General features: G+C 38.1%; 7 protein-coding genes across 11 annotated transcripts; 3 read left to right on the top strand and 4 right to left on the bottom strand.

Annotated features, from left to right (window-relative positions):
• Positions 1–61: 61 nt before the first annotated feature.
• Positions 62–2,054, bottom strand: LOC109857287 (putative deoxyribonuclease TATDN1). The gene is made up of 5 exons (XM_020433454.1): positions 1,760–2,054; positions 1,231–1,410; positions 696–1,089; positions 417–620; positions 62–286 (listed from the first exon to the last, which is right to left on the bottom strand). Exons 1-5 carry the CDS (start codon positions 1,797–1,799, stop codon positions 181–183), a joined length of 924 nt encoding a protein of 307 aa, XP_020289043.1. The 5' UTR covers positions 1,800–2,054; the 3' UTR covers positions 62–180.
• A 295-nt stretch (positions 2,055–2,349) lies between these two features.
• LOC109857279 (dolichyl-diphosphooligosaccharide--protein glycosyltransferase subunit 1) lies at positions 2,350–4,676 on the bottom strand. Its single transcript, XM_020433446.1, has one exon. The coding sequence runs from the start codon at positions 4,512–4,514 to the stop codon at positions 2,688–2,690; it is 1,827 nt and encodes a 608-aa protein (XP_020289035.1). The 5' UTR covers positions 4,515–4,676; the 3' UTR covers positions 2,350–2,687.
• A 172-nt stretch (positions 4,677–4,848) lies between these two features.
• LOC109857281 (ribosome biogenesis protein TSR3 homolog) lies at positions 4,849–6,178 on the top strand. Its single transcript, XM_020433448.1, has 4 exons — positions 4,849–5,083; positions 5,163–5,329; positions 5,413–5,800; positions 5,880–6,178. The coding sequence occupies exons 1-4, from the start codon at positions 4,945–4,947 to the stop codon at positions 6,029–6,031; spliced, it is 846 nt and encodes a 281-aa protein (XP_020289037.1). The 5' UTR covers positions 4,849–4,944; the 3' UTR covers positions 6,032–6,178.
• A 104-nt stretch (positions 6,179–6,282) lies between these two features.
• Positions 6,283–8,204, bottom strand: LOC109857280 (dynein assembly factor 3, axonemal). The gene is made up of 6 exons (XM_020433447.1): positions 7,878–8,204; positions 7,607–7,796; positions 7,367–7,537; positions 7,044–7,226; positions 6,732–6,972; positions 6,283–6,660 (listed from the first exon to the last, which is right to left on the bottom strand). The coding sequence occupies exons 1-6, from the start codon at positions 8,179–8,181 to the stop codon at positions 6,361–6,363; spliced, it is 1,389 nt and encodes a 462-aa protein (XP_020289036.1). The 5' UTR covers positions 8,182–8,204; the 3' UTR covers positions 6,283–6,360.
• A 54-nt stretch (positions 8,205–8,258) lies between these two features.
• On the bottom strand, positions 8,259–13,570 carry LOC109857278 (histone deacetylase complex subunit SAP130). Of its 5 annotated transcripts, XM_020433442.1 has the most exons (11): positions 13,369–13,569; positions 12,582–12,891; positions 12,173–12,405; positions 11,422–11,770; positions 11,081–11,287; positions 10,427–10,817; positions 10,061–10,207; positions 9,528–9,965; positions 9,181–9,371; positions 8,728–8,941; positions 8,259–8,342 (listed from the first exon to the last, which is right to left on the bottom strand). In XM_020433442.1, exons 2-11 carry the CDS (start codon positions 12,882–12,884, stop codon positions 8,332–8,334), a joined length of 2,484 nt encoding a protein of 827 aa, XP_020289031.1. In that variant the 5' UTR covers positions 12,885–12,891; positions 13,369–13,569; the 3' UTR covers positions 8,259–8,331. The 5 variants fall into 5 exon arrangements, with proteins under 5 accessions (XP_020289031.1, XP_020289030.1, XP_020289033.1 ...); XM_020433441.1 differs by lacking the exon at positions 8,259–8,342 and having other exon boundaries at positions 8,370–8,941; positions 11,422–11,767; positions 13,369–13,570; XM_020433440.1 differs by lacking the exon at positions 8,259–8,342 and having other exon boundaries at positions 8,371–8,941.
• A 225-nt stretch (positions 13,571–13,795) lies between these two features.
• On the top strand, positions 13,796–15,600 carry LOC109857284 (40S ribosomal protein S8). The gene is made up of 5 exons (XM_020433449.1): positions 13,796–13,896; positions 14,300–14,430; positions 14,806–15,057; positions 15,155–15,284; positions 15,456–15,600. Exons 1-5 carry the CDS (start codon positions 13,893–13,895, stop codon positions 15,563–15,565), a joined length of 627 nt encoding a protein of 208 aa, XP_020289038.1. The 5' UTR covers positions 13,796–13,892; the 3' UTR covers positions 15,566–15,600.
• A 163-nt stretch (positions 15,601–15,763) lies between these two features.
• On the top strand, positions 15,764–17,991 carry LOC109857286 (39S ribosomal protein L1, mitochondrial). The gene is made up of 7 exons (XM_020433453.1): positions 15,764–15,844; positions 16,108–16,297; positions 16,438–16,654; positions 16,937–17,116; positions 17,252–17,485; positions 17,575–17,672; positions 17,778–17,991. The coding sequence occupies exons 1-7, from the start codon at positions 15,826–15,828 to the stop codon at positions 17,917–17,919; spliced, it is 1,080 nt and encodes a 359-aa protein (XP_020289042.1). The 5' UTR covers positions 15,764–15,825; the 3' UTR covers positions 17,920–17,991.
• Positions 17,992–22,515: the final 4,524 nt, after the last annotated feature.

The raw sequence follows: 22,515 nt of genomic DNA on the forward strand, positions 1-22,515 counted from the left end.
GTCACACTCAAAGTCCGTTTATCTGTTTTGCAGNTTTCTTTCCTCGGCTTTCCGCTTTTTTTTTTTTTTTTTTTTTTTTTTTTTTTTCACAGCTTTTATCCCTGATTGCTTCCTGAGTGCGTCTTCTCGGAAATGTCACACTCAAAGTCCGTTTATCTGTTTTGCAGTATTTGCAACACACTATAATTCGTGCGGGAAGAAGAGCTTCATTGTGTTCTTGTAGATCTGATTGCACAGGTATTCCTCTTCCTCGTCTCTGATTCGCGCCAAGACTTCCAATATTTGACTGCAATTGCGAATCAAACGTGATTTATATATTTAAAAAACTGCGCGATATGTTGTATCTTCGCTTGTTTTATGATTCCCGTTATCACCGTCACTCTTTGTGTCAAAATCGAACGCGAAGTAGTACTCACACTATTGTGCAGGGCTCGTTTCGTCCTTTGACCATGCGGTCCGGTTGCCACTTTTCTTTCTTCACCGACGGGAAGTGCGTGATCACGTCATTCGCGGACGCGTGCGTCGGCCTGATGTCGCACCACGGACAATCGGTTTCTATCATGAGCCTGTCCGAGGGAACAGTAGTGACGGCAAAGAGGTTCTCCTCCGTTTTCAGAGAGCTGAAAAAAGAAAAAACGAGATTTATATTTCTTGGCTCTCAATAGTTTCTCGAGCGGAAGTTGCCACTATCCTACCATCCGTTAATACCGATGTATAAGCCTAACTGTAGAATAGAATTCGCGTCCTCTGGATTGCCGTCGAAAGAGTGCACGACGCCCGGCGTCAGCTTGTTTTTGTGCTTTCTCAGAATCTGCACCAAGTCGTCGCAGGCGTTGCGACAGTGCAGAAAAAGCGGCAGTTTTAGCGTGGAACACAGCGACAGTTGCATCTCGAAATACTTTTTTTGCGTTTCTTTGGGACAGAATTCTAGCCTGTCGTAATCCAGACCTATCTCGCCGATGGCGACAACTTTTTCCTTGTTGTTTAGCGCCAGATCGGTCAAAGACTTGAGGTATTCCTCGGGATCGCCACTGTCTTCGAACTCGTTGCAACGAGTCGGATGACAACCAACTGTCGAGTATAGCCTGTCTACAATTTGTTGATAAACATAACACAATATCAGTTGCTTGTTAGAGAGAAAAATTCGAAGAAATTCTTAAAATCATAAAAGCAGATAAATGACAGTAGTATTGGGAAATTTGCAAGATGCATGAAAAATACAATACTTGCCATCAGTTTTTGCTATTTCAAGAGCCTTCTTGCTCTCTTCTAAATTACCAGCTGTAATGATGATTTTTGAGAGATTGTTGTTCCAACTTCGTTCTAAAACTTTGTCCAGATCTGGCTCGTGTTTTTGATTCCCGTGATAAATTCCCTGATACATAGCATCTGTTAAATTGGCGCCAATATCTGAAATCGTGAAACAACAATAAATAACTTACTGATTGTTAAAACCAACATGTTACATCAATTTTGTACAAGATATTTCTTACGTATGTATACGATAAGATACGCAATCTTTCGAGATGTAGCTGTTCAACACACATTTCTCAAGCTCGGAGATTCGAAAAATATTGCGAAAATTTTACGAACAAATTCGAATGTGTTGGACAAATTTACAACTCATAAATTATCGTTTAGAAACGATTTTTTCTCAATTGTATCGTCGTATAACCTACACGCGAGGTAGCGTTTCAGACAAAATCATGGAGCAGGTATGTCGCTGAACGCGCAATCGTATGTGTGTGTGTGTATTTACCTATGAATTTCCGCAAATTGGTCATTGTAGCTCTTAGCATTCGCACGCTCCGATGCGGCTGTTGTTTGATCAGGTATCGCCCGATGAAAAAAAATAGAGGTTAGCAGGTGTCCGTTGTGTTCAACCGGCTAGGCGAATTGACACATGGATGAAACAGATGCTCGTTGGTGGACTGACGTTGCGCCTTCATGCGCAGTAATGACCGTGTCGACGCGATCCTTACTGTCGCATAGCATCGATCTCATTGCAATTACGATTGTATTGAACACACAAATCATGGCTCTTTCGTTTGAGATTAAAGAAGAATAGAAAAACATCCAGATATGATATATATATATATATATATATATANTATATATATATGATATATACTTCCGATATAAAATTTATCTTTCTCGCATAAAACTATGACCGCAATTATATAGTTCGAAAAAATGTTTTCTCGGTTTTTCAATTTTTTTATTTATAAGTTTATTGCCTTTAGAAAGATTTTCTTAGATATACATATATATGTATATATTGAAAGAGAAAGAAAAGAAAAAAATTTATATATATACACATTGAAAAGGCAGATAGTGATACGTCTTACACAATCTTATAAACTCTTTATTTATAGAAACAACTCAGACAAAGTACAACAAAAACATGCGTTCCTTTTTCCTATACATTTATTATTAAAAATCTTAATTTACAATGTAATAATGAGTTCTTATGACTCGATGCGTGTGTGTGTTTACAAACATATGGAATCCTTTTTTATTCACATGACTGAGAGAGAGGATGGAATATCAACAGAGACACGCGGCGACAGAGAACTTGTATTATTGTAATGCAAAATGCACCATCGTTGTTCTCTCAAATAATTTTGTGTTTTATTTATTTATTTTTATTTTTTTTCTTTAAAGTCCGTTCGCGCGGAATGCGACTACTACTGGAGCGACTTCACAATCGTGTTGATCTTCTCGATGCACTCCTCCTTCTTCTTGGCGATCGCCGACTCCGCCTCGACGAACTGCTGACGGCCAATCTTGCCCGGGACCAGTTTGTCCACGTACAACGCCTGCTGCTGGTTGTACAGCTCTTTCAGGGAGCGATCGTACTTTTGCAGCTCCTGAACGCGGTCGTACACGTCGCCAGACTCGCTCTTCAGTTTCTGCGCGATCTCGTTGAGCGCATTCGTGGCGGCCTTGTATTCCTGATTGATGCTCTTCACCGCGGACAGAAACGCGTTCGCGTCCTTGTTTGTCTTGAGATAGGCCAGCTGATCGTCCAGCTCGTTGTACGATGTGACCCGGCGATCCTGAGCGGCGAGTATCTTCTCGCACTGCCCGGCGATCCTCAATTTGCTCTCCGACGCCTCGTCCTTGTCAATGGAAAAGTCCAGTCTTACGTACGTTATGACTAATAGGAACAGCAGGTACAGCGCCACCGCGACCAGCAGCGGCTCCTGCAACATCAGCAAACGCGGGAATGTGTATTTGAATCTGAAGTTTTGAATATGATTCTCCACGAGGTTCTTCTTTGTGACGGACACCACCGGACGCCCGGTGACGTCCAGATACGTGTAGTGTAAGGAATCCGACAAACGAGTAGCGGGATACGGCAGTTCCAGCTGCAAGTTCCGCGAACCTTCCGGCAGAATGATCTTCAGAACCATTTCGTCCACAACCATATCGTCGAAAATGTGATCCAGCAACCTCATCTCGAGAGTATACTGATCACCGGAGTGAAACAGATACTCGTAACTGGGCACGTTGTATCCGATGGTGTAACGTGTCTTCCAACCGCCGAACAACGGAAATCTCGGTCTCAGATTCACCTCAACCGAGTCCTTCTTGATGCGAGTGTGCGACGTGGAAATGTTGCCAATCTCATCTCTGTAATAAATGTCGGAAGCGGCAGCGGGTAAGATGGTATCGAAACTCTGAATACTGGCCTGTCCGGATTTGGACTCTCGGGCGTACTCGTAACGAGAGAAGGGTCCCTTGAGCAAGGCGCCGGTATGCAGGAGATCAATGTTCTCCTCGACGGCTATGTTACCCCAGTGAGAAATCTCAATGGTTCTCTGAAGCTTCGTGACTGTAAGAAACTTGTTATTGTTCTCGAAGTGTACCATCAGTTCCTCGTAAGCGAAAGGCGACTGTTTCTCAAACGGTCCGTAAGTTATGGAAGAACCAGTCTGGGAGACTGGTTTAATTTTGGTATAGTTCTCGATGTTGCGCGACGGTAACGCCACGTACGTGGTCTGTTTCATAACGGTGTAAGGTAAGAAAGCATATACGTTTCCTATATACTTAACCAACTGCTTCTCTTGCTGAGCGATCTCCTTGGGATGGGGCACCAGTTCGTGCGTGTGTATCGTCTCTATGTCGATGGTGAGAGTGCGACGTGGCGCCAAGTTGTTGCCGAGATCGACGGTGTAGAAAGCCTTATCGCCGTGCTCCTTTATCTTCGTCTCCGTCACCTTGAGCTCGAGCTTACCGGGTTCGACGTGAGCCGCAATGTAGCTGAGGGACTGCTTCTGAGCGCCGTCCAGACAGAAGAGAAAGCTCCGGATCGCGCGGTCCTTGTTGTTGTCCAGCACCACGCGGGTGTTCGTTTTGGTCAGCTGGGAATGCAGGTCGATGTGCCGCTCGACATTTCTGACGAGCAGATCCGAATCCACGAGGTCGGCGGCGGCAAGGCTGGTGCGTACATGCGTAAACACGCAGAACGCGAGAACGAATATTACCGCGCCCGCGAGAGCACGAGTCATCTTCGAGGCGTCCTCGACAACGCTATGTATCTGTGAGCTAAGGTATTGACTATTGAATGACAGGTACTTTTGTCGATACCGGCGCGCCAAGTATGGTCGGTACGCGCAATATAGACGTGGCGTTTGTGGTGTGTCTATATGGCCGGTCTATTGGCCACGCTCTTATCCCCCCAGTCACGGAATATCGATATCAGTCGTTCGTAATCGATTTACAAGAGCCAGTACAACCAACATAAAAATCTGAAAGAAACTATTTTATAGAAAACATTCAAGCTGTAATTTAGCGTGTTTACGCTCATTATTTTGCGCAATTTTGCGCTAGGAGTTGAACAAATCCAATCTCTTATATCCTGTTATATCCGCACACTCATCTGATCAGGTTGTAACGGCTGGGAGACCATCAAAACACTAAACATATATATCTGAAAAAATGTCAGGACGAAGGAAAAAAGATAAGAATAAATTATTGCAGAGACGACCTCGGCATGTTCTTAACAAGGAGCAGATGTATCATCAAAGAAGGGATAGAGAATCGGAAGAATCGGATAAAGAGAACGATGAGACAACAGGTTAGAAAAAAATTAAAAGAATTTCATGAAATTCGTAATTTTGTAATTCGATCATCGGGACTGGAATTGAACCTTGCAGAACCGACAAACAAATGGTCGTTACCCTTTCGCGTGGCAATGTGGGACGTGCAACACTGCGATCCCAAAAAATGCACCGGCAGGAAATTAGTGAGGCAAAATATGATCAAGATACTTCGCCTGGGCGCCCGTTTTCCAGGATTGTGTCTCACTCCGATCGGTGACAAGGTATCTGATGACAGAAAAAAAAGCGACGGCGCAGACAGCGGTAGTTTCAGAAATTTTCTTCAGGAAAATTAATTTCATTGCAGTGCGTAACCCCGAGTGATCGAGATATCGTGGAGAGGTTTGGCTGTGCTGTTGTTGATTGTAGTTGGGCGCGCATTGACGACACTCCTTTTGGCAAAATGAAAACGCCGCATCCTCGTATACTGCCGTTTCTGGTCGCTGCCAATCCGGTCAATTTTGGAAAACCATGTAAATTGAGTTGTGTGGAGGCTATTGCGGCTACTTTAATTATAACAGGATTTCCTGACGAGGCGAGACTTTATCTCGACAAGTTTCGATGGGGTCACGCATTCTTAAACTTAAATGGCGAATTACTGGAGAAGTATGCTTGTTGCGCAAATGTGGAAGAAGTGGTAGCGGTACAAGAAAAGTTTCTGAAGGATGCCTGGCAAGAGAAAATAGACAGACTTGGTAAGAATTCTTGGTGATCATTGGTTTACGATTATTTTTTGTACTCTTTTTTTAATGTCATTTATTTTGGTTTTATCAGCACTTCCAGATTTCCCAGAAACTGATACCGAAACCGAATCTGAAGAAGAGGACGAAGAAGTAGAGAAAAGTGCAGAAGTATCGGAAGTAACCGAAGTAACCGAAATAACCGAAGTAACCGAAAAATTAGATAATGAGTTGAATATAACATAGAAGACGACGCGCGCATGTACAGATATCTTTAAACATTTTGTATACATTTGTTGACATTTTATTGACATTGAAAGATTTTTCATATACTTTCTTTGATTTGTTTGTAGAAGTACTAAGAGCAGAAATAAAATACATAAAAAAAATGTATTAATTATTTACTGTTAATATTTGCGGAATAGATTTTAATCAATTGTTTATATATACTTCAAAAAGTCGTACTATATTTATAGTACAACAGTACCTTAAAGAGTGGGACTTTTTATTTTAGATCGATTAAACAGCTTTATATACATATTTCTAATATTTACCAAGCCATACCATTTGATGTCTTAAATCTTCCTGAAACGAGCAATAACATGCTCGTTTGAATCAAAATCAGATAGTAAACAAAGCCCGCTTTCTTGCGTGATCTCTCTTAGTTCTTTGTTGAATGTTTGTAAATCCTCTTTGCGTAGTTCTACCATATGTTTACGCAACTCTATAATCACTGACGCGCCTGTTGACGCCAACGGAGTCAGATTCGCAATCTGCTTTGTCATGTTGTGTGCTATCCAAATCAGATGAAATCTATTTGCATAGTCGCTCTTAGACTTGAGAGTTTCCAGAGATGTTGCAGGATGAAAGATTATCTAAAAACGAAACCGTTGTACACAAACTGTTGTACACATTCATCGGTTCAACGTATGTATACAAAATGCACCTTGTGATTTGGTATATCCACCCAAGTAATCTTTTCATTAGCCAGTTTGTCAGGTTTATTCTCAACTTTTGTCCATGATTCATTTTCCATTTCGGTGTCTGGCATTTCAGTTATTATAATACCGTTGAGAATAGAAGCATCTCTGTGAGCACCGACGTAGTCTTCGCACAATGGCTCCTTAGTTCTTATTTCATGAATCACACGCATTACTTCTCGTTCAGCGATATCAGTTGCTCTAAGCCTTTGACATGTTCGATTTAAAATTGATTTGAATAAAGAATGTTATATTTATCTGTGTCAGAAATGCTATACTTTTTATTTTCTTTTCCTTCCATTGCAGCCCAAGTAAAAAACGGACCATTTACAATATCTCCCAAATATGCATAATGTAAGAAACCAGGTCCATGTTGTATTATATTGCTTAATAATGTTGGATTGCTTCTAACCGGTTCACCCTCAAGCCATGTAAATGCTATTCCATTATTTCTCCAAAATCTAATTATAATAATTTGCTTTTACACAATTAAAAATTTCGAGAGTTTGAGATTTATAAAGTTTTTATCACCCAAAGAATACCATGTATCGTTATTTTATAATAAAAGCATACATCTACATTTTCTGTTCGCTAAACATACCTATATTCTTGTAGAGTAAGATTAGTGATACATCTGGATTTTAAAATCATATGATAATCCCAATCAAAGACACCTTCTCTATAATCATATCTTGTTTTCAATGAATTTCTAATTCTGCGATCCCAATAGTTCACAATAGGAACTCCTTCGCATGTTGCGCGTGTCCAGAATCTTAGAAAATGCTCAACATAAGATATCAGCTACTGTGTTTTTGTTGTACCTTCGTATTCTTCAACTTACTTAAAAATGCTTTCCAGTTTATCTCTGTCCTTATACTTAAAGTTTTCTAATGATAACCATGGACAATTAACAGTCTGAGTTGGAATGTCAATTAGTTTTTTGGCAGTTTTTGCTAAATATTTTGCTGTGGCTGGTCTCAACAAAGTGTTTCCTAATATCTCCAAGTAGTATCGTGTTGCTTCCTGTAGTCCTTTAGCATATTAATTGTATAAATGTATATGACTTTGTTTTAGAGCTTATGTTAAAATAAACTCTTGTGTTCTTTACATACCTAAATCTTTCTCTAAGCAAACATTTAATAAAAGCATTGATCTACAAACTTGTTCCAAAGTCGGTTCAATAACGTGATATGTAACAGTTCGATCAGAATGGATGTAAGATGATGCTATTGTCTTGACGATATGTCGTGCATCACCAGCACCTACAATCAATACTTCAAGATTGTTAGAGAGCTGATCTTCTGTTTGAATAACTTCAGTTTGTAAATCTTGAGGTGGACTGTATCCCCACCACATTTTGCGTCTTGTGATTTGTTGAACTTTACAAAATACACTTTGCGAAATCAGTATGTACATATATTTTTTTGATTGAAGTTCATTGTCTCGTACATAACCAAGATTCAAGACTTGTTATCTCCTTGACAACGACACAAACAGTACAAATAAAAAGGATAGCGGAATTCTATCTTTGTTGCATTGGATACTCTATTTTTGTTTCCAAAGAAGTCATGTTCTGTCTGTAGAACAAACATATACATTAGTGTGTGTACAAATTAATCGGAGATTGATTGAAATTAAATGAGTAGAAAGACATTTGATAGTAGAAATAAAAAGCATTATATTAAAATAAAAAATAAATTTATGTACTAAAATTATAAACATCAATATATGTAATATATATATATATATATATAGTAGACATTCTTATATGATCTTGTAGACTTATAAAACCATTTATTTGTCCCTACATAGAATTTGTAAGATAGATAAAAATAATTGGGCTGTAAACTTTACTGCCACACTTAAAGTTTCTGACAGTTATTTTTTCTCTTTCTCTTTTTCTTTTTTTTTTTTTTAATAGAACAATTTATTTGTCCTTCTTTTTCTGGGCTCGTTTATTACCACAACGTTGCAAAAGATCAGTAATAGGACCCTTATGTTGAAATATGGCGACGAGTTGTGTGCGCGCTTCATTCATTCCTTCGCTGATTAAATTACTGCGTTGCATGTTTCCTTTGATTAATTCGTTCACGCGTTCAAGATCGTTATTATGTCTGCTTTTAGCTGTTTGCTGCGATTCCAACAACATTAACGTCGTTTTCAATTTCTCGTGCACCTTCGAACACACAACACACAAAAATATTATTTTACTTTCATACTTGTGTACGTATAAGATCCATCCTATAAACGTCCATAACGCAAAAAAGCTTTAAGTTGAATTAAGAAAATAATTCTGCGCAACGATAATGTACAGACTTGCTGATGTCTCTTAAGAGAATTTTTTCTTTTTGTTCTTGTTAATTATTAAAAAAAAATTTGTTTGTTTACTTTTGGAATTTTTAAACATACGCATACCTGTTTCTCAAGGTCAGCAATATCTTCCATTTGTGCGGTGAGATGATAAACTTTCCATCCGTTCAGTTTCTGTAATACATATTTTTGTTGCGCCAGTTCAGCGACTGTCGGTCTTCTCTCTTCACGAGGCCGAACGTCACTTGGTCTTCTAAAATGATGCAATCTGACTATTCCTTTTTTCCACGAAGGATCTGAAAATAATTGGGAAAAAAACATGTGAGAGATCAATTATAGAAAGTGTAGCAAACGGTCAAAAATATGAAAAGTAAAATGTACAACAAAAATAATTTTTTTTTATATATATATATATATATATATATATCTATTTTTATATTGTACATATATACCTATTAAACTTGGCACAGGCCGAGTCCTTATCGTAATTTCCGATTGCTGAGACTTCATATCCGTACTTTGAACATTTAGAGGTTGCCTCTTGTCAGACTTCTCTTTTGCTTCTTCTTTTATTTCCTTCTTTATTTTCTCTTCCGTGATAAATTGCATTTCTTCTTCCACGCATCTAGATTCGGTCAATTCTAAAGCTGTAAGTTGTTGTTTACGAGGTTTTTTACGAGGTGAAAGTTCGATAGTGGGATTAATAGTAATCCTAGATTGCTCGAGCTCTTCATCAAGACCCGGTGAAGACGTAGCGGATACCGTAGTTGAACCGGAACTTTGACATCCACCTCCATCTTGATCCCCTTTCGGTGAACACGGTGGACTGGATATTGATCTATTCGACGACGGTAGAGATGTTAAGACAGGAACGAGATTTTTAGCCGCACCTGTGTGTGATATAAGTAAAAAAATTATAATCTGTACATGTTGCTACACTTTGCGTGTTACTTCGCACACGTTTTAAGATATTTATTATCATTACTTTTGATTGGCGAATTGTCGTGATCTCTTTTTCGTAAGATGCTCGGTCTTGGAGACGCATTAGGTTTAACGTTATGGGCTTCCTCGTATCCCGGGTCGACGACTAATCTTACCGGCTGCACTGAAGTTTGTCGATACGAGTACGTTCCTGAAAGATAAAATATAACATCAGTCCTCAACATTTAAAACGCCATAATTGCATATTGTTCTCACCCGATAATAACCGGTTCTAAATCACTACTTTTTGCATGTTACCCACACAGTCTAAAAAGCTTGATGCCTAAATATATAACGCAATTTTTTATTACAAGGAAAAAACTGCAGAAAACAATGGTGTGCACTCTATCTGCTTCAAATAATGGTTTACCTGTAGCGTCAAAAGAATAATACGTAGTAGTATGAGGCGGATGTATATACGTCGCTTGAACTGGCTGGGTGGAACTGGTAACGGTGCTGCTGTTGGTAGATGACACGCGTAAACTGGCTTGCTGCGCTGGCTTGATCTGGACGGTCTGACCAATATTCTGAGGTTGTGCGGCAGTAGCCTTGACCGGCGCCGGTGCAGTTCTCACTGGTACGATAGGTAGAGAGTGTAAGGACATCCCGGCGATCTTAGCAACTGTAGTTGGAGCTGTTTGCAATATACGCATCGCGTTCGATTGTGTATTCGCAGTGGTTGTGATTACTTGAGACACTGTACTCAGAGATGACAGAGATGTGACGGTTTGGACGCGCGGCGCACCTTGTTGCTGTTGAACCTATTGAATTAGTTTACTTGTCAAATAAAGGTCTTTTTTCTATATATGTAATTTACCGCATACGATATATGCGAGAAAAACACAAAGTTGGGTGCAAACAACAGCCAGGCGTTAATGAAAAAAAAAAAAAAAAAAAAACAAATAACGACGGTGGCTAGGACATTGGATAAGAAAAACGAGAGTCAGACTAAAGAAAGATACAAACGGTAATGAGAAAAAGACATAGGCGTTATTATGTTTGTTCATTATCGGCTCAAACTCACTTGTTGCGAAGGAATAACAATATGGCTAACTGTGCCAGTCGATGGTCCAGCTACTGTATTAATCGATAACGGCCGTCCTACTGATTCCACAGAACCGACCGTAACCGAAGTCATGCTACCAATTCTTGCTGTTTCCACCATGGGTGTTGACACAGTTATACGTTTCGTAGTACCCGTCGTAGTGAGAGGTCTGCTGGTCTGGTTAGGCTGAAAAATTTCAAAATCGAATTTTTATTGAGTTAAATTGCACGGATTTTAGTTTTATACTGCAACTAAGCTATATCTTCATTTTTTCTCTCTTTCTATAATTTTTACATAAAATTTATTGCTTATAAATATACCTGAATGGTCTGCGCCGTTGATTTTCCGGGTTGTGAAGTCTGCGACACGGTTACTACTTGCGGCGTTGGCGGTCTATTTTGTGCAACTGGAAGTCGTGTAATATTACTGCTTGTTTGCAGAATGGGAGTTATCAATCTGGACGGACTACCAGTGACCATGGTGGCTTGAACAGATCTCCCTTGATTGGTTGGTGTAATTAGCCGCTGCTGTTGTCCGGAATAAACCGTGGCAGATGGCGGCCTGGAGACTCTGCTGACTCCGAGTGGAGGTGCAGGATGCCTTTGTGGTTGCGCATACACGACGGATGTTGTTTTAGATTGCCATTGGGGATTTGATATTGGTGTACTACTGTTTGACAAATCAAGATGTGTATGGAAATTTTCAAATTTTTGTTATATTTAATACGTTGTGAAGTGATTTCATGGATTAAAAATAGCGATTTTAATTTTTTTTTCTTGCTTTCGTATATCATATATACAAATACCAATAAAAGTCGTTTTTAACACGTGCCTTTCTGGTGTAGCAACATTGCTTATAGTGTCTGGGGCCATTCCTGTATTGAAATATGAGATTTAGAAACATGAAATTTGTAAAAACAGTAACAGTCCCCGTTGTTTGCAATGTGTTAAAACAATTTTGCAAATATATTTTTACACATAGAAATGATTTTTTTTTCAAAAGCGCACATTAATTTTATTAGTAACTAGTTAAATAAAAATTAATTTTATCAAACATGCAATGTATTTATACCTTGGTCTTGTAGTAGGCACAGTTTGTCCTGCACTTGCTCTGACCATAGGAGTGGCAACTGTTGTTGATCTGGGTGCAGAAATATTAGCAACTGCCGCTGGTCCTCGTGGTACATGGTATGTGGCTGGCATGCTGACTGTCTGTGTCAATTGTTGTGGTTGTGGTTGATTTTGTCTTTCCACAGTACTTAACATTGGCGATATTATTTTTACTGTAGGTCCTATGGAACATAACTAGAAACACAATGGAATTAACAAACTTATTGCTGCAAACTTGCTCTAGCTAACATAATAAAATATTTAAAAAGAAGAAAAGTTTTTAAATATACAAATAAAATTTACTGATATGACACTAACACATAACTATATGTGTAATTTTCTTTACTATTATAAAGATTTAATATAATTACCGTTGTTATTTTACTAGTTTCTGTAGACGAACTACTGCCAGAAGGTACCACAGGCTTCATTAAGGACAGTTTAGGATTCATATCCAAGGATACTGATTTGCCTACTAGACTACTTGGTGTTCCTACCGATCCAATAGTCTGAGTTGGCTGAATACTCTGTATATTACTTTGCACCACACTTTGTACATTTTGCACACTTTGTACATTCTGCATTGTAGTTAAGTTCTGTGCCACAGTTTGTACAGTTGTTTCTGACAGACGTTTGTCACCACTGGTGCTCACAGTATTCAATGTTGTATTCATGGTTGCACTGTTGGAACACAAACGAATTAATTAATTACTTATAAATCACACAGCAGGGGGGATAAACAGATATACACTCGAAATTATTATTTATAAAAAAATTTTGTGTGCGAGCAACAAATGATGAAGATATGTGCAGTAAATCGCAATCGAGCGGCGAGCCATTTCGAATACGGCACGACTGGAGCAGAGCGAGCCATCTGCAACGATGTTGGTCTGAATTGTTGTTTTATGTTAGAAAGAGAGTCGCTTCGAAGTGATGATTAAAACAAAGCCTGATGGGTTTTGAAGGTTACACCGCTTCATGGAGAATTCGCGAGAAAATTCACAGTTTTGATTGAAGGCGATGTGTTTATTTTATCACTGATCTCGCACATTTTTCAGGTAGAACAACGCGTCGACGCGAATTATCGTATTTTCACTCGCATTTTGAGATCCGAAAAGAACCAACAGACGTCACCGCAAAAAAAAAAAAACAAATTACCTATGTTGAAATTCCGGGCTCAAGGAAAATAGATATTGCTCTGTCGCTCGCGCGCCAACGTACTATCCTCCTCGGACACTCGAATTTCATTGATGTACTAATCGAAAAAAAGGACATTCCAAATCCGATGTAACACTTCTCGCTGCTTCTTAACGATAGCTTGCAGCGCATAATATAAGCACAATGCAGTGTCGGAAAACGAATTGTTCCAAATGTTTCTATGTGTGTATTTGTTGGCGTCGTTTGCGCAGGGATGTTTGTTCCGGTGCCAATCGTCAGGTAACGATCAATCGGCATAGGAGGGGAGTGCGTTGCTTAAGACCGCATTTCAAAACTCCACGCGTCGGATGGAAGTGTGAATTGACCAATCAGAGCAAGAATAACCAAGATCCCTCGATCTTGATTGGTGACCTCAATCAGAGCCTAGAGAGGTCGTTGTTGCAGGTCGAATATCTGTGGTTTAGTTTACATCGTCTAGTGTGCGGAGTTTCCGTGTCTTTTTTGTCGCCGATCCGGGTAGCAAAATGGGTAAGATTGAGATGTTACAAAAATTTAATTTTATCCATCCAAATCCACGTTTATTTCTTGCGATATTGCGATAAAATATGTGCAACGGATGAATTGAATCTTGTTATTTCTTTGATAGAGAAATATTTTTGCATCCTCAGTCCGTAAAACGTTTTGTCGGATATTGTCACTCATGGTCGTGTGATTTTTGGTTATCGTGATGTCCATGCGTGTTTATTAGCAATAAGTACTATTTTATTGACAAATTTATAATGTTATGTAAACAATGTATTTGCAAACAAATTTGTATCTACAGACAAAACTAAGATAAATTTGCATTATCAACATTCATACTGTTCAAATAGGTTAACTCCTGTGAGGGGTATGTGCAAGTTGCTGTATTTAAATCAGTGTTGTGTTGTAGGCATATCAAGAGACCATTGGCATAAGAGAAGAGCTACTGGTGGAAAGAGAAAGCCCATCAGGAAGAAGAGGAAATTCGAATTAGGTCGTCCAGCTGCAAACACCAAACTTGGACCGCAGAGGATTCATACTGTAAGTGAATAATGAGTTTTATGGCTTATAAATTAATTATGAAACATTAATTGTGAACATTGGTTTTGTAAACTTATAAAATTTATGGAAATATTGAAATACTTTATATTGAAGAATAATACAGAATATTTGTAATTACGTATTTTTTGATAATACAAATTTGTTCTTACAAAATATTGTAATATACATATAAAAATATTATAATATACATATATATGCTTTATACCAATGTCATAATATTATAAAATGATGAACATCTTACCTACTCTGACTGCCATGATTAATTAATCTCACAGCGTACTGATATTTACTTTGAATACAACATCGTACTTAATGTTTTAAACCTGGTTATAAATACATCTTCCTATGTACTAGGTTCGTACGCGGGGAGGCAATAAGAAATACAGAGCCCTCAGATTGGATACAGGTAACTTTTCCTGGGGTTCTGAATGTACTACCCGAAAAACTCGTATTATTGATGTTGTTTACAACGCATCCAACAATGAGTTGGTACGAACTAAGACTCTGGTGAAGAACGCTATTGTCACCATTGATGCCACACCATTTAGACAGTGGTATGAGGGTCATTATGTGCTTCCTCTTGGCAGAAAGAGGGGTGCTAAATTGGTGAGAAATTTCAAATACTATTCAAAAACATAGAAAGTTTTTTTTTTCAAAAGTTTGTACATAAAATTTATATACGGAATGCAAAATTGTTTGATAGACAGAAGCTGAAGAAGAGGTATTGAGCAAAAAACGTTCGAAAAAAACAGAATCTAAATACAAAGCTAGGCAGCGATTTGCCAAAGTTGAGATTGCTTTAGAAGAACAATTTGCAACAGGTCGTGTTCTTGGTACGTTTACAAATTTTTCTTTTTTAGATTCTCATGAAATAGATCAGCATTTTGAGTTTTATCACACTGGTGTTTTATTAAACAAAAGAGTGATTGTAACAACAGATTAAAATTACATTTAGTTTTGTATGCTGAGATAACTTGATCATGGTGAACTCCAATTTTTTTTAGCTTGCATAGCGAGTCGTCCTGGTCAATGCGGAAGAGCGGATGGCTATATCTTGGAAGGGAAAGAACTTGAATTTTATATGAGGAAGATTAAGAGCAAAAAGGCGAAGTAAGAATATGTAATGGTGGTTCTTCAATAAAAAAAAAAGATCTTGATTTACAAATCAGAAATCAAATAGTTTTATTATCCCTTATTTCCAAATATGTATAGTAGGTGACAACAAATGTGATATGTAAAATGTAAAAGATCGAGACTATGTGTGCGCACGCGTATGTATTTAAAGTGCAGTAAAAGCAGACTGACACTTGAAGCGCACAAGCCTCTAACCAAAGCGGACGGTGTCGCACATCGCACCTGATCTGTTTGACAAATATGGCGGCAGCAGTTTGCGGTATGCCTTGTATTTTTTACCTTCTATTTTAATATTTTATTGACAGATGTGAAAAATAATTGCGTTGTGATTAAATAGTTTACGGGATTAAGTATTTGATTTGCTTAACAATGAGATGTTTACGATGTGTTTCTAGGAAGGGAGTCACGTTATACATAACCTCTCGAATCACGTTTCTGCTTGTATTGTTTACTAAATAAAATAACTTGTTTTATTTACATTTTTTTTTCTTTTAATTCTCTGACAACGACTGTCTTTTGCAGGTCGGCTACTAAATAACCTTTCTTCAACATATAAACATGTAACAGGACTCAATTATTATCCTATTGGTTTTTTACAAACGCGAAATTATGCTGCTAGAAAAGGTACAAGAGAAAAGGCTAGAAAGAAAAAGATCAAGGTGGTTGTTGAAAAAGTGGGCTTTATTCCACATAATCAGAGAGACAAGATGGTGTAAGCATGTTTAATACATAAGTAATATTAACAGAGATTTGGATTTAAATTTAACAATATTTTTAGTACATACATACTTATATATAACTATGTAGATTGTGCGCATTTATGTTAATATTGACACTTTGTTGTAATACTAGTGAATTTAAAAAGAAAAAAATTGATCTCAACAAGATTATATTAGATGACAGCAAAAAACCAGATCGTCCAAAGGATGATGTATTGATTGAAAAACTTTATAAATGGAAGATTTATTCATTTGAAGAAGCTGTACAATGTCATCGTGAAACACATCATCCTACTATGTATAATTTACCAAATGCTCAGATAAAAGCACTTATAGAATTGGATTTGCAGGTAAAAAGAAAGAAAAAAAACTTATTTCTTTATTACATTTATATCATAGATTTATATATAAAATTATTAAATACATATAATATAGTTCACCTATTTATCTTATTTCACATAGTTTTACTAATATTGGTCTTGTTTCTCGTTCAAGAAACAGTGCTGTTAGAAAAGCCATTAAAGATTTTTTAAATATTTATCTTCTAGAACTACTTTCCAAAAACTTGTATTCAGACACTTTATATTCTACTATATATATAAAACTTAATTTCGTTATATAAATTTTGTTAGAGTCCAAAAAAAGGAAAAACTCTGGATACTTTTTCACAAATAGCAAATATGCCAAATTCTTTTGCTCATGATCAACACAGAAAAGTAGTGGTATTTTGCAATGATCCTGAAATGCGGGAAGTTGCAAAACAGACTGGTGCTCACCTCACCGGTGACAAAGATTTAATCAAACAAGTTCAAGTAAGATATAAAAGACACAAATTTTTTTGCAACATATAATCACGTCGTGTTATACAACAAACGTGATGATGATTGTATCTTTTAATAAATTACACTTGTTCATTGCCGCTAATATGGAATTTATATTTATACTAGAGTGGACAAATTTCACTGAAAGAGTATGACATAATTATAGCAGAACCAAGCATCTTGCCTGATCTGTTATTAATCAAAGGACTTATAAAAACTAAGTTTCCAAGTGCTAAAGCAGGTACTTTGAGCACTGACGTAAAAGCGGCTGTAAGTAAATTTCTGTCAGGTATAAAATATACAGCAAAGCCACACGAGTATCTAAAAACTTACGGCACCATCGACGTCGCATTTGGAACGGTAAATTTTATTTTATTTTATAAACACATTGCTTAATGCTATACTACCTAATCGGAGAGAAGATTATCAGCCAATTTGTTGTGTTCTAGATTGATATGGATACAAAACAATTAGAAGAAAATCTTATCTCTCTTATTAAGGACGTTAACGACGCGAAACCACGACGATCCGGCTCTTTTATCACAAGGTACATTCTCTCGGAATTATTAAAATTTGTAAAATGAATGTAAAATCGCACTTTGTATGCTTAATTAGATGTTACATAATTACGCTGTTTATTACATTTCAACAGAATTCGTATTAAATGTCCGCCATCACATGAATTGTTCAAAATTGATTTTGAAAAGTATCTGTCAACTGACGCACCGACAAAAGAAAAAGAAGAACTGGAAGAAGATGAGGAAGATGACATGCATATTATCGCATCGAATTAATCCTGTTTATTAGGATTTCAATAAAATTATATCTATTGTTAAATACACAAAAATTGCAATAATGGCTATCAATAGTGTAGAAAACCTTTGTTTTCCTCCCGTCGTCGTGGAATAGTGTTTTAGTATTATTTATTTCATTTCCAAAACAACCGACCAGAACTGTTTATCCGGCGAATTATCATTTAAAACTCATTAAATTATTAATTACGCAAAATTTATATACATCGCGGTGACGAGTAATACAAACGATATTTCACTTTGCACCTTGCAAACTTATCTCTCGTCTTACGTGAATTCTGTGAAGCAATTATCGTCTATATCAGTCGTGTATAGCATGACCGCATAATCCCTCACCGAAAGGTGCATAATTATGCAGGACATAATCTCGTTAACGCCGATAGGGCATGATGACTACATTCTGCCGCTTGTAGCTTTAATAAGCCACGATATGACCATTGGAAGGGAAGCAGAGGCGGAGCTGAAGCTAACGGTGCCCTGAGCACAAAATTATATTTTTCTACTTTGATATATAGCAAGGCTTCATCGAACGAGTCATTGTATGCACAAGGGCTTCAGAGAAAGAGAAAGAGAGAGAGAGAAATAGAGAAGAAAGCACCTTTAGATAGTGAACTCTTATTATATACCGGAGAAAATTTTATAGTCTTCTTGCAGTTAATACGAAGCCCTTCTGCCCGCAAGAGCCCCTGTAAATGTGTGGTGATTATATTCGAGGTAAAGACTCCTGTAATATGTTTTGACATGTTTTGTCAACACAAGTGTTTGCATTGAGTTACTTTCAAGAAAACAAATTTCTTCAGCAAAGAAATTTGTTAAAAAAGAAGAGAGATTCTTGACACACGTGCGTTTAAATTTATATCTGTAAACTTAATTGGCTAATCTTAGTCTTGACTAATTTGACATCGGAAAACAATAATAATTTTTTATCTCAATCTGGATTTTATTTATTTTAATCTGGATAATGTGGTTTTTTATATATATATATAACGCATGCGATCATCTATAGTTCCATCCAGATGGTGAAGCCGTCTCTGCGGGAAAACGCGTGTACGTAACGACGAAAGGAGTGGAAAGAAGCGAAGGAAGGAGAAGGCGCGGCAAAGGCAAGTGAAGCGAAGGAAATGAGAATGGTGAACACACGGTGAGCGGCGAACCAGTGGTGGTGTGGCACCAAGCTGGCGACCGGGTGGAGGGGCGACGGCTCATCTACCTGCCGGTTGTGGGCTCAGTCAGTGTCCGCCAGGTTGAAAATCCGTCCGTCGCCTGTGCCTTCTTTGGCTGGCAGTATTGTACACGCAGGCGCCGGCTCCACGCACGTTTCCTTTTCCGTCTTCCTTAAGGAAAAGAAGCGTCTCTCGCCGGGAACGCGCGTCTCATCAAGGCGGGTGGTTTTTCTTTTCGTCAGAGCCACCGATGCCAATAATCGCGCGAAAATTTCATTGACACAACTTGCTTAGTCCTGATAATATATATCGTCGGGAAAAAAAAGACTCGGAAAAGCGTGGAAAAAGTTTCGACGCCAAGCGTCTGTGTGTGTGTGTGTGAAAAAGTGAAGGAGACGCGTTTTCACGCATCTCTTTCTATCTCTGTCTGTTTCTCTTTCTCTTTCTCTCTTCCTCTCTCTCTTTCTTTCTCTCTCTGTGTGTTTACCGTATTATGGTGTGATCTGTGCTGACTGTGTGCGGGTGCGACAACACTAGAGAAGAGAAAGACAGCGAGTTTCAAGTTTTCTTCCCGACGCCGCTCCGATTGCTCTCTTCTTCGCGGATATGCTCCTGCTAGACGACCAACAGCCCGAGCATTAGGTGACACACAGGCGCACACGTGCACCAGTCATGGTAAGTCCGCGCAAAACCGCCTCTGGCTCGGAGCATGCGTCTGTCAATGTGCAATTTTCAATGTCTTGAATCTCACGTGTCTTTTCTGAATACGTTGACACGTTGATTATCCCGCGATTTTAAGCGACGGGTAAGTTTTCGCAGGAGCCATGTATGAATGGTCGGTTTCATTCATCTCAATCAGCAGGATTTTACAAATAATTCGCGTTTTCAATAGCGTAACAAAGATATTTAATTTTTAATAATAACAATATACAAAACTGTATACAAGTGATTATGAGTAATTTATAAGCGTAAAAAAATTATATATGTAATATTACACTCTGAAAGAAAAACTACACTCGCAACGCAAAGTTCAATGTCTGCTGTGAAAATAACTCGCTTTCGAAAGCAAACGAGAAGCAACAAGAGAATTCGGAGGCTTTATTGTCGAGGCTTCATTTGTTTACAAACTTCAATTGTATTTGTTTACTCTAAAAACTCTAATTGTATTGGAGAGACAAATGAAAAACAAACAAACCGTGTTGTCAGCAGTTTATTTGCCAGCGCGACAATGCGTGGCGAACCGCGAATTTGGGACCCGCGGAAATTTTACTCAATTCGAGCAATCAACGTGTTAATTAAAACAACAATTGCAATAATAGATCCAAAACTTTCGAAATTTTCTTCTATTTTGGTAAACCGAACATCTTATTGATGTAACTATATTTTGTTTACAAATTGAAAACATCCGAGTACATTCTTGTTTTTTAGACAATGTACTTAGCTAAATAATTTATCTTCGAAAAAAGAGAACTCTAAACTATTCCTAACTCCTATATATAGTAGAATGAGAGGTTTATCAGAGAGTCAAAATTTCGACTCGGGCACAGTCTCGATCGGCCTATCAACTCCGATTTCAATTGGAGTTGATAAAATACACGGTTCTTAAGTGTCTTTGACCTATGTGTGGATGTAAAAAAGAAAATCTATTATCTTTATTAGAGATAAAAATTTTTATCTCTAATAAAGATAAGTTTGGAATGTACAAACTCTCTAAAGATTAGGACTGTTTCTGTTGTTTCTTTTTTACATCCACACATAGGTCAAAGATACTTAAGAACCGTGTATTTTATCAACTCCAATTGAAATCGGAGTTGATAGGCCGATCGAGACTGTGCCCGAGTCGAAATTTTGACTCTCTGATGAACCTCTCATTCTACTATATATAGGAGTTAGGAATAGTTTAGAGTTCTCTTTTTTCGAAGATAAATTATTTAGCTAAGTACATTGTCTAAAAAACAAGAATGTAATATGACATTGTGTAAAATATTTTCAAACTTCGATTCTAGAAATATTTCTTACGCGGTTTCTATCGCGATCTTTGTTGCGGAAGATATACGGCTGTCGAGAAATTTTGGGGAAAAACCAATACGCAATCCTCGCGCATTAAAATTAAACGCGCGCGGTCGCTCTCACGTGCGCGGAGTTTAAAGGGCATCGTTATAATAACGGCCAACGTGTGAGGAGAGAGAAAGAGAAAGAGATACAAGCAAGCCGGGGCCCTGATGTCTTCATTTCGCGTATGCGAACTGCAGGAGAGGAAGCGCTCGCAAGGTGAATACATGTCGGATTGGCATGCGGTGTCCGTAATTTGCAGCACGAGTGTCGTTATTATGGCGTACACGCGAGCGCGCATTTTGCGCGTGACACCCTCGGCATTCCTCCGAGAAGGATCCCGTCTCTCTCTCTCTCTCTCTCTCTCTCTCCGGGTTTCTGTCGAAACTCGCATAGCAATCGCGCCAGCTAGGACGTTCGACGCGTCGTCGAATAGTATTCGGTACGCGCTCGCGGCGAGAGACGAGAAAAGCGTTTTGTGTAATGTATCAGGTGGAGATGACAAATCATGTTCGAAACCACTTCTCCGCTTAATCACAATGTAGCCTAATCCCACACGAGAACTCGTCGAGTTCGAACGTGGAGTATCAAAATGTGAAAAAAAAAAAGAAAAAACAAACATTTGGAAAACAATTACATTGAGATGTTATTTTACACGGTTGTTTTACAACTATATGTCGAACTGATTTACGAGCGTCATAATTCTTGATATTTTTCACAAAACTGGTTTTTGTATGATTTCTATCGTATGTGTGTGTGTGAAACGCACGTTAAATAAAACGAATCAGCATATCGGAAGTCTTCGTGAAAGAGGTAGAATCTGTTCTCTCATGAGATCGCGCGACGCATGAACATTATGCAAACGCGTATATGAGCCACATGTGCGTTTTGATTTATTTTTCACACGTTGCGTGTTACTTATCGCTCCAGTTCCGATCCAAATTTATAAGCAGTCGTTCGTAATTTATTCTCGGTAAGCATTCACACGCGTTAAACACGTACGTACAGTCTGCGAATGTTTTGGCGTTTTATATCCACTCGAGTGATATATACGAAGATTTTATCTGCAGCGTGTTAGCTTCTTTATAATTCTTTTTTTTTTTTTTTTTTTTAGACGAGTGGATTATCTCGACTTCTTCTGACTCGTTCGGAATGACAAGCGATTCAGTAAATTTTTTTTCAAAACACGCTCGTCGGCGCGCTGTTTCTGCAATTGAAGCAGAGAGGATGCGCGCATACACGCGTGTACAAATACGTTACGCAATATACAGTCGTATATTTCACGACTTATTAAATTCATCTTCTGTAGGCACATAGTTTCGTTTACTTTTTTTATTATTGTAAACGCGAGATAACTCCCGCA

Source organism: Pseudomyrmex gracilis, unplaced genomic scaffold (genome assembly GCF_002006095.1).
Source record: "Pseudomyrmex gracilis isolate BER0280 unplaced genomic scaffold, ASM200609v1 scaffold_154, whole genome shotgun sequence".
Lineage (NCBI taxonomy): Eukaryota > Metazoa > Arthropoda > Insecta > Hymenoptera > Formicidae > Pseudomyrmex > Pseudomyrmex gracilis.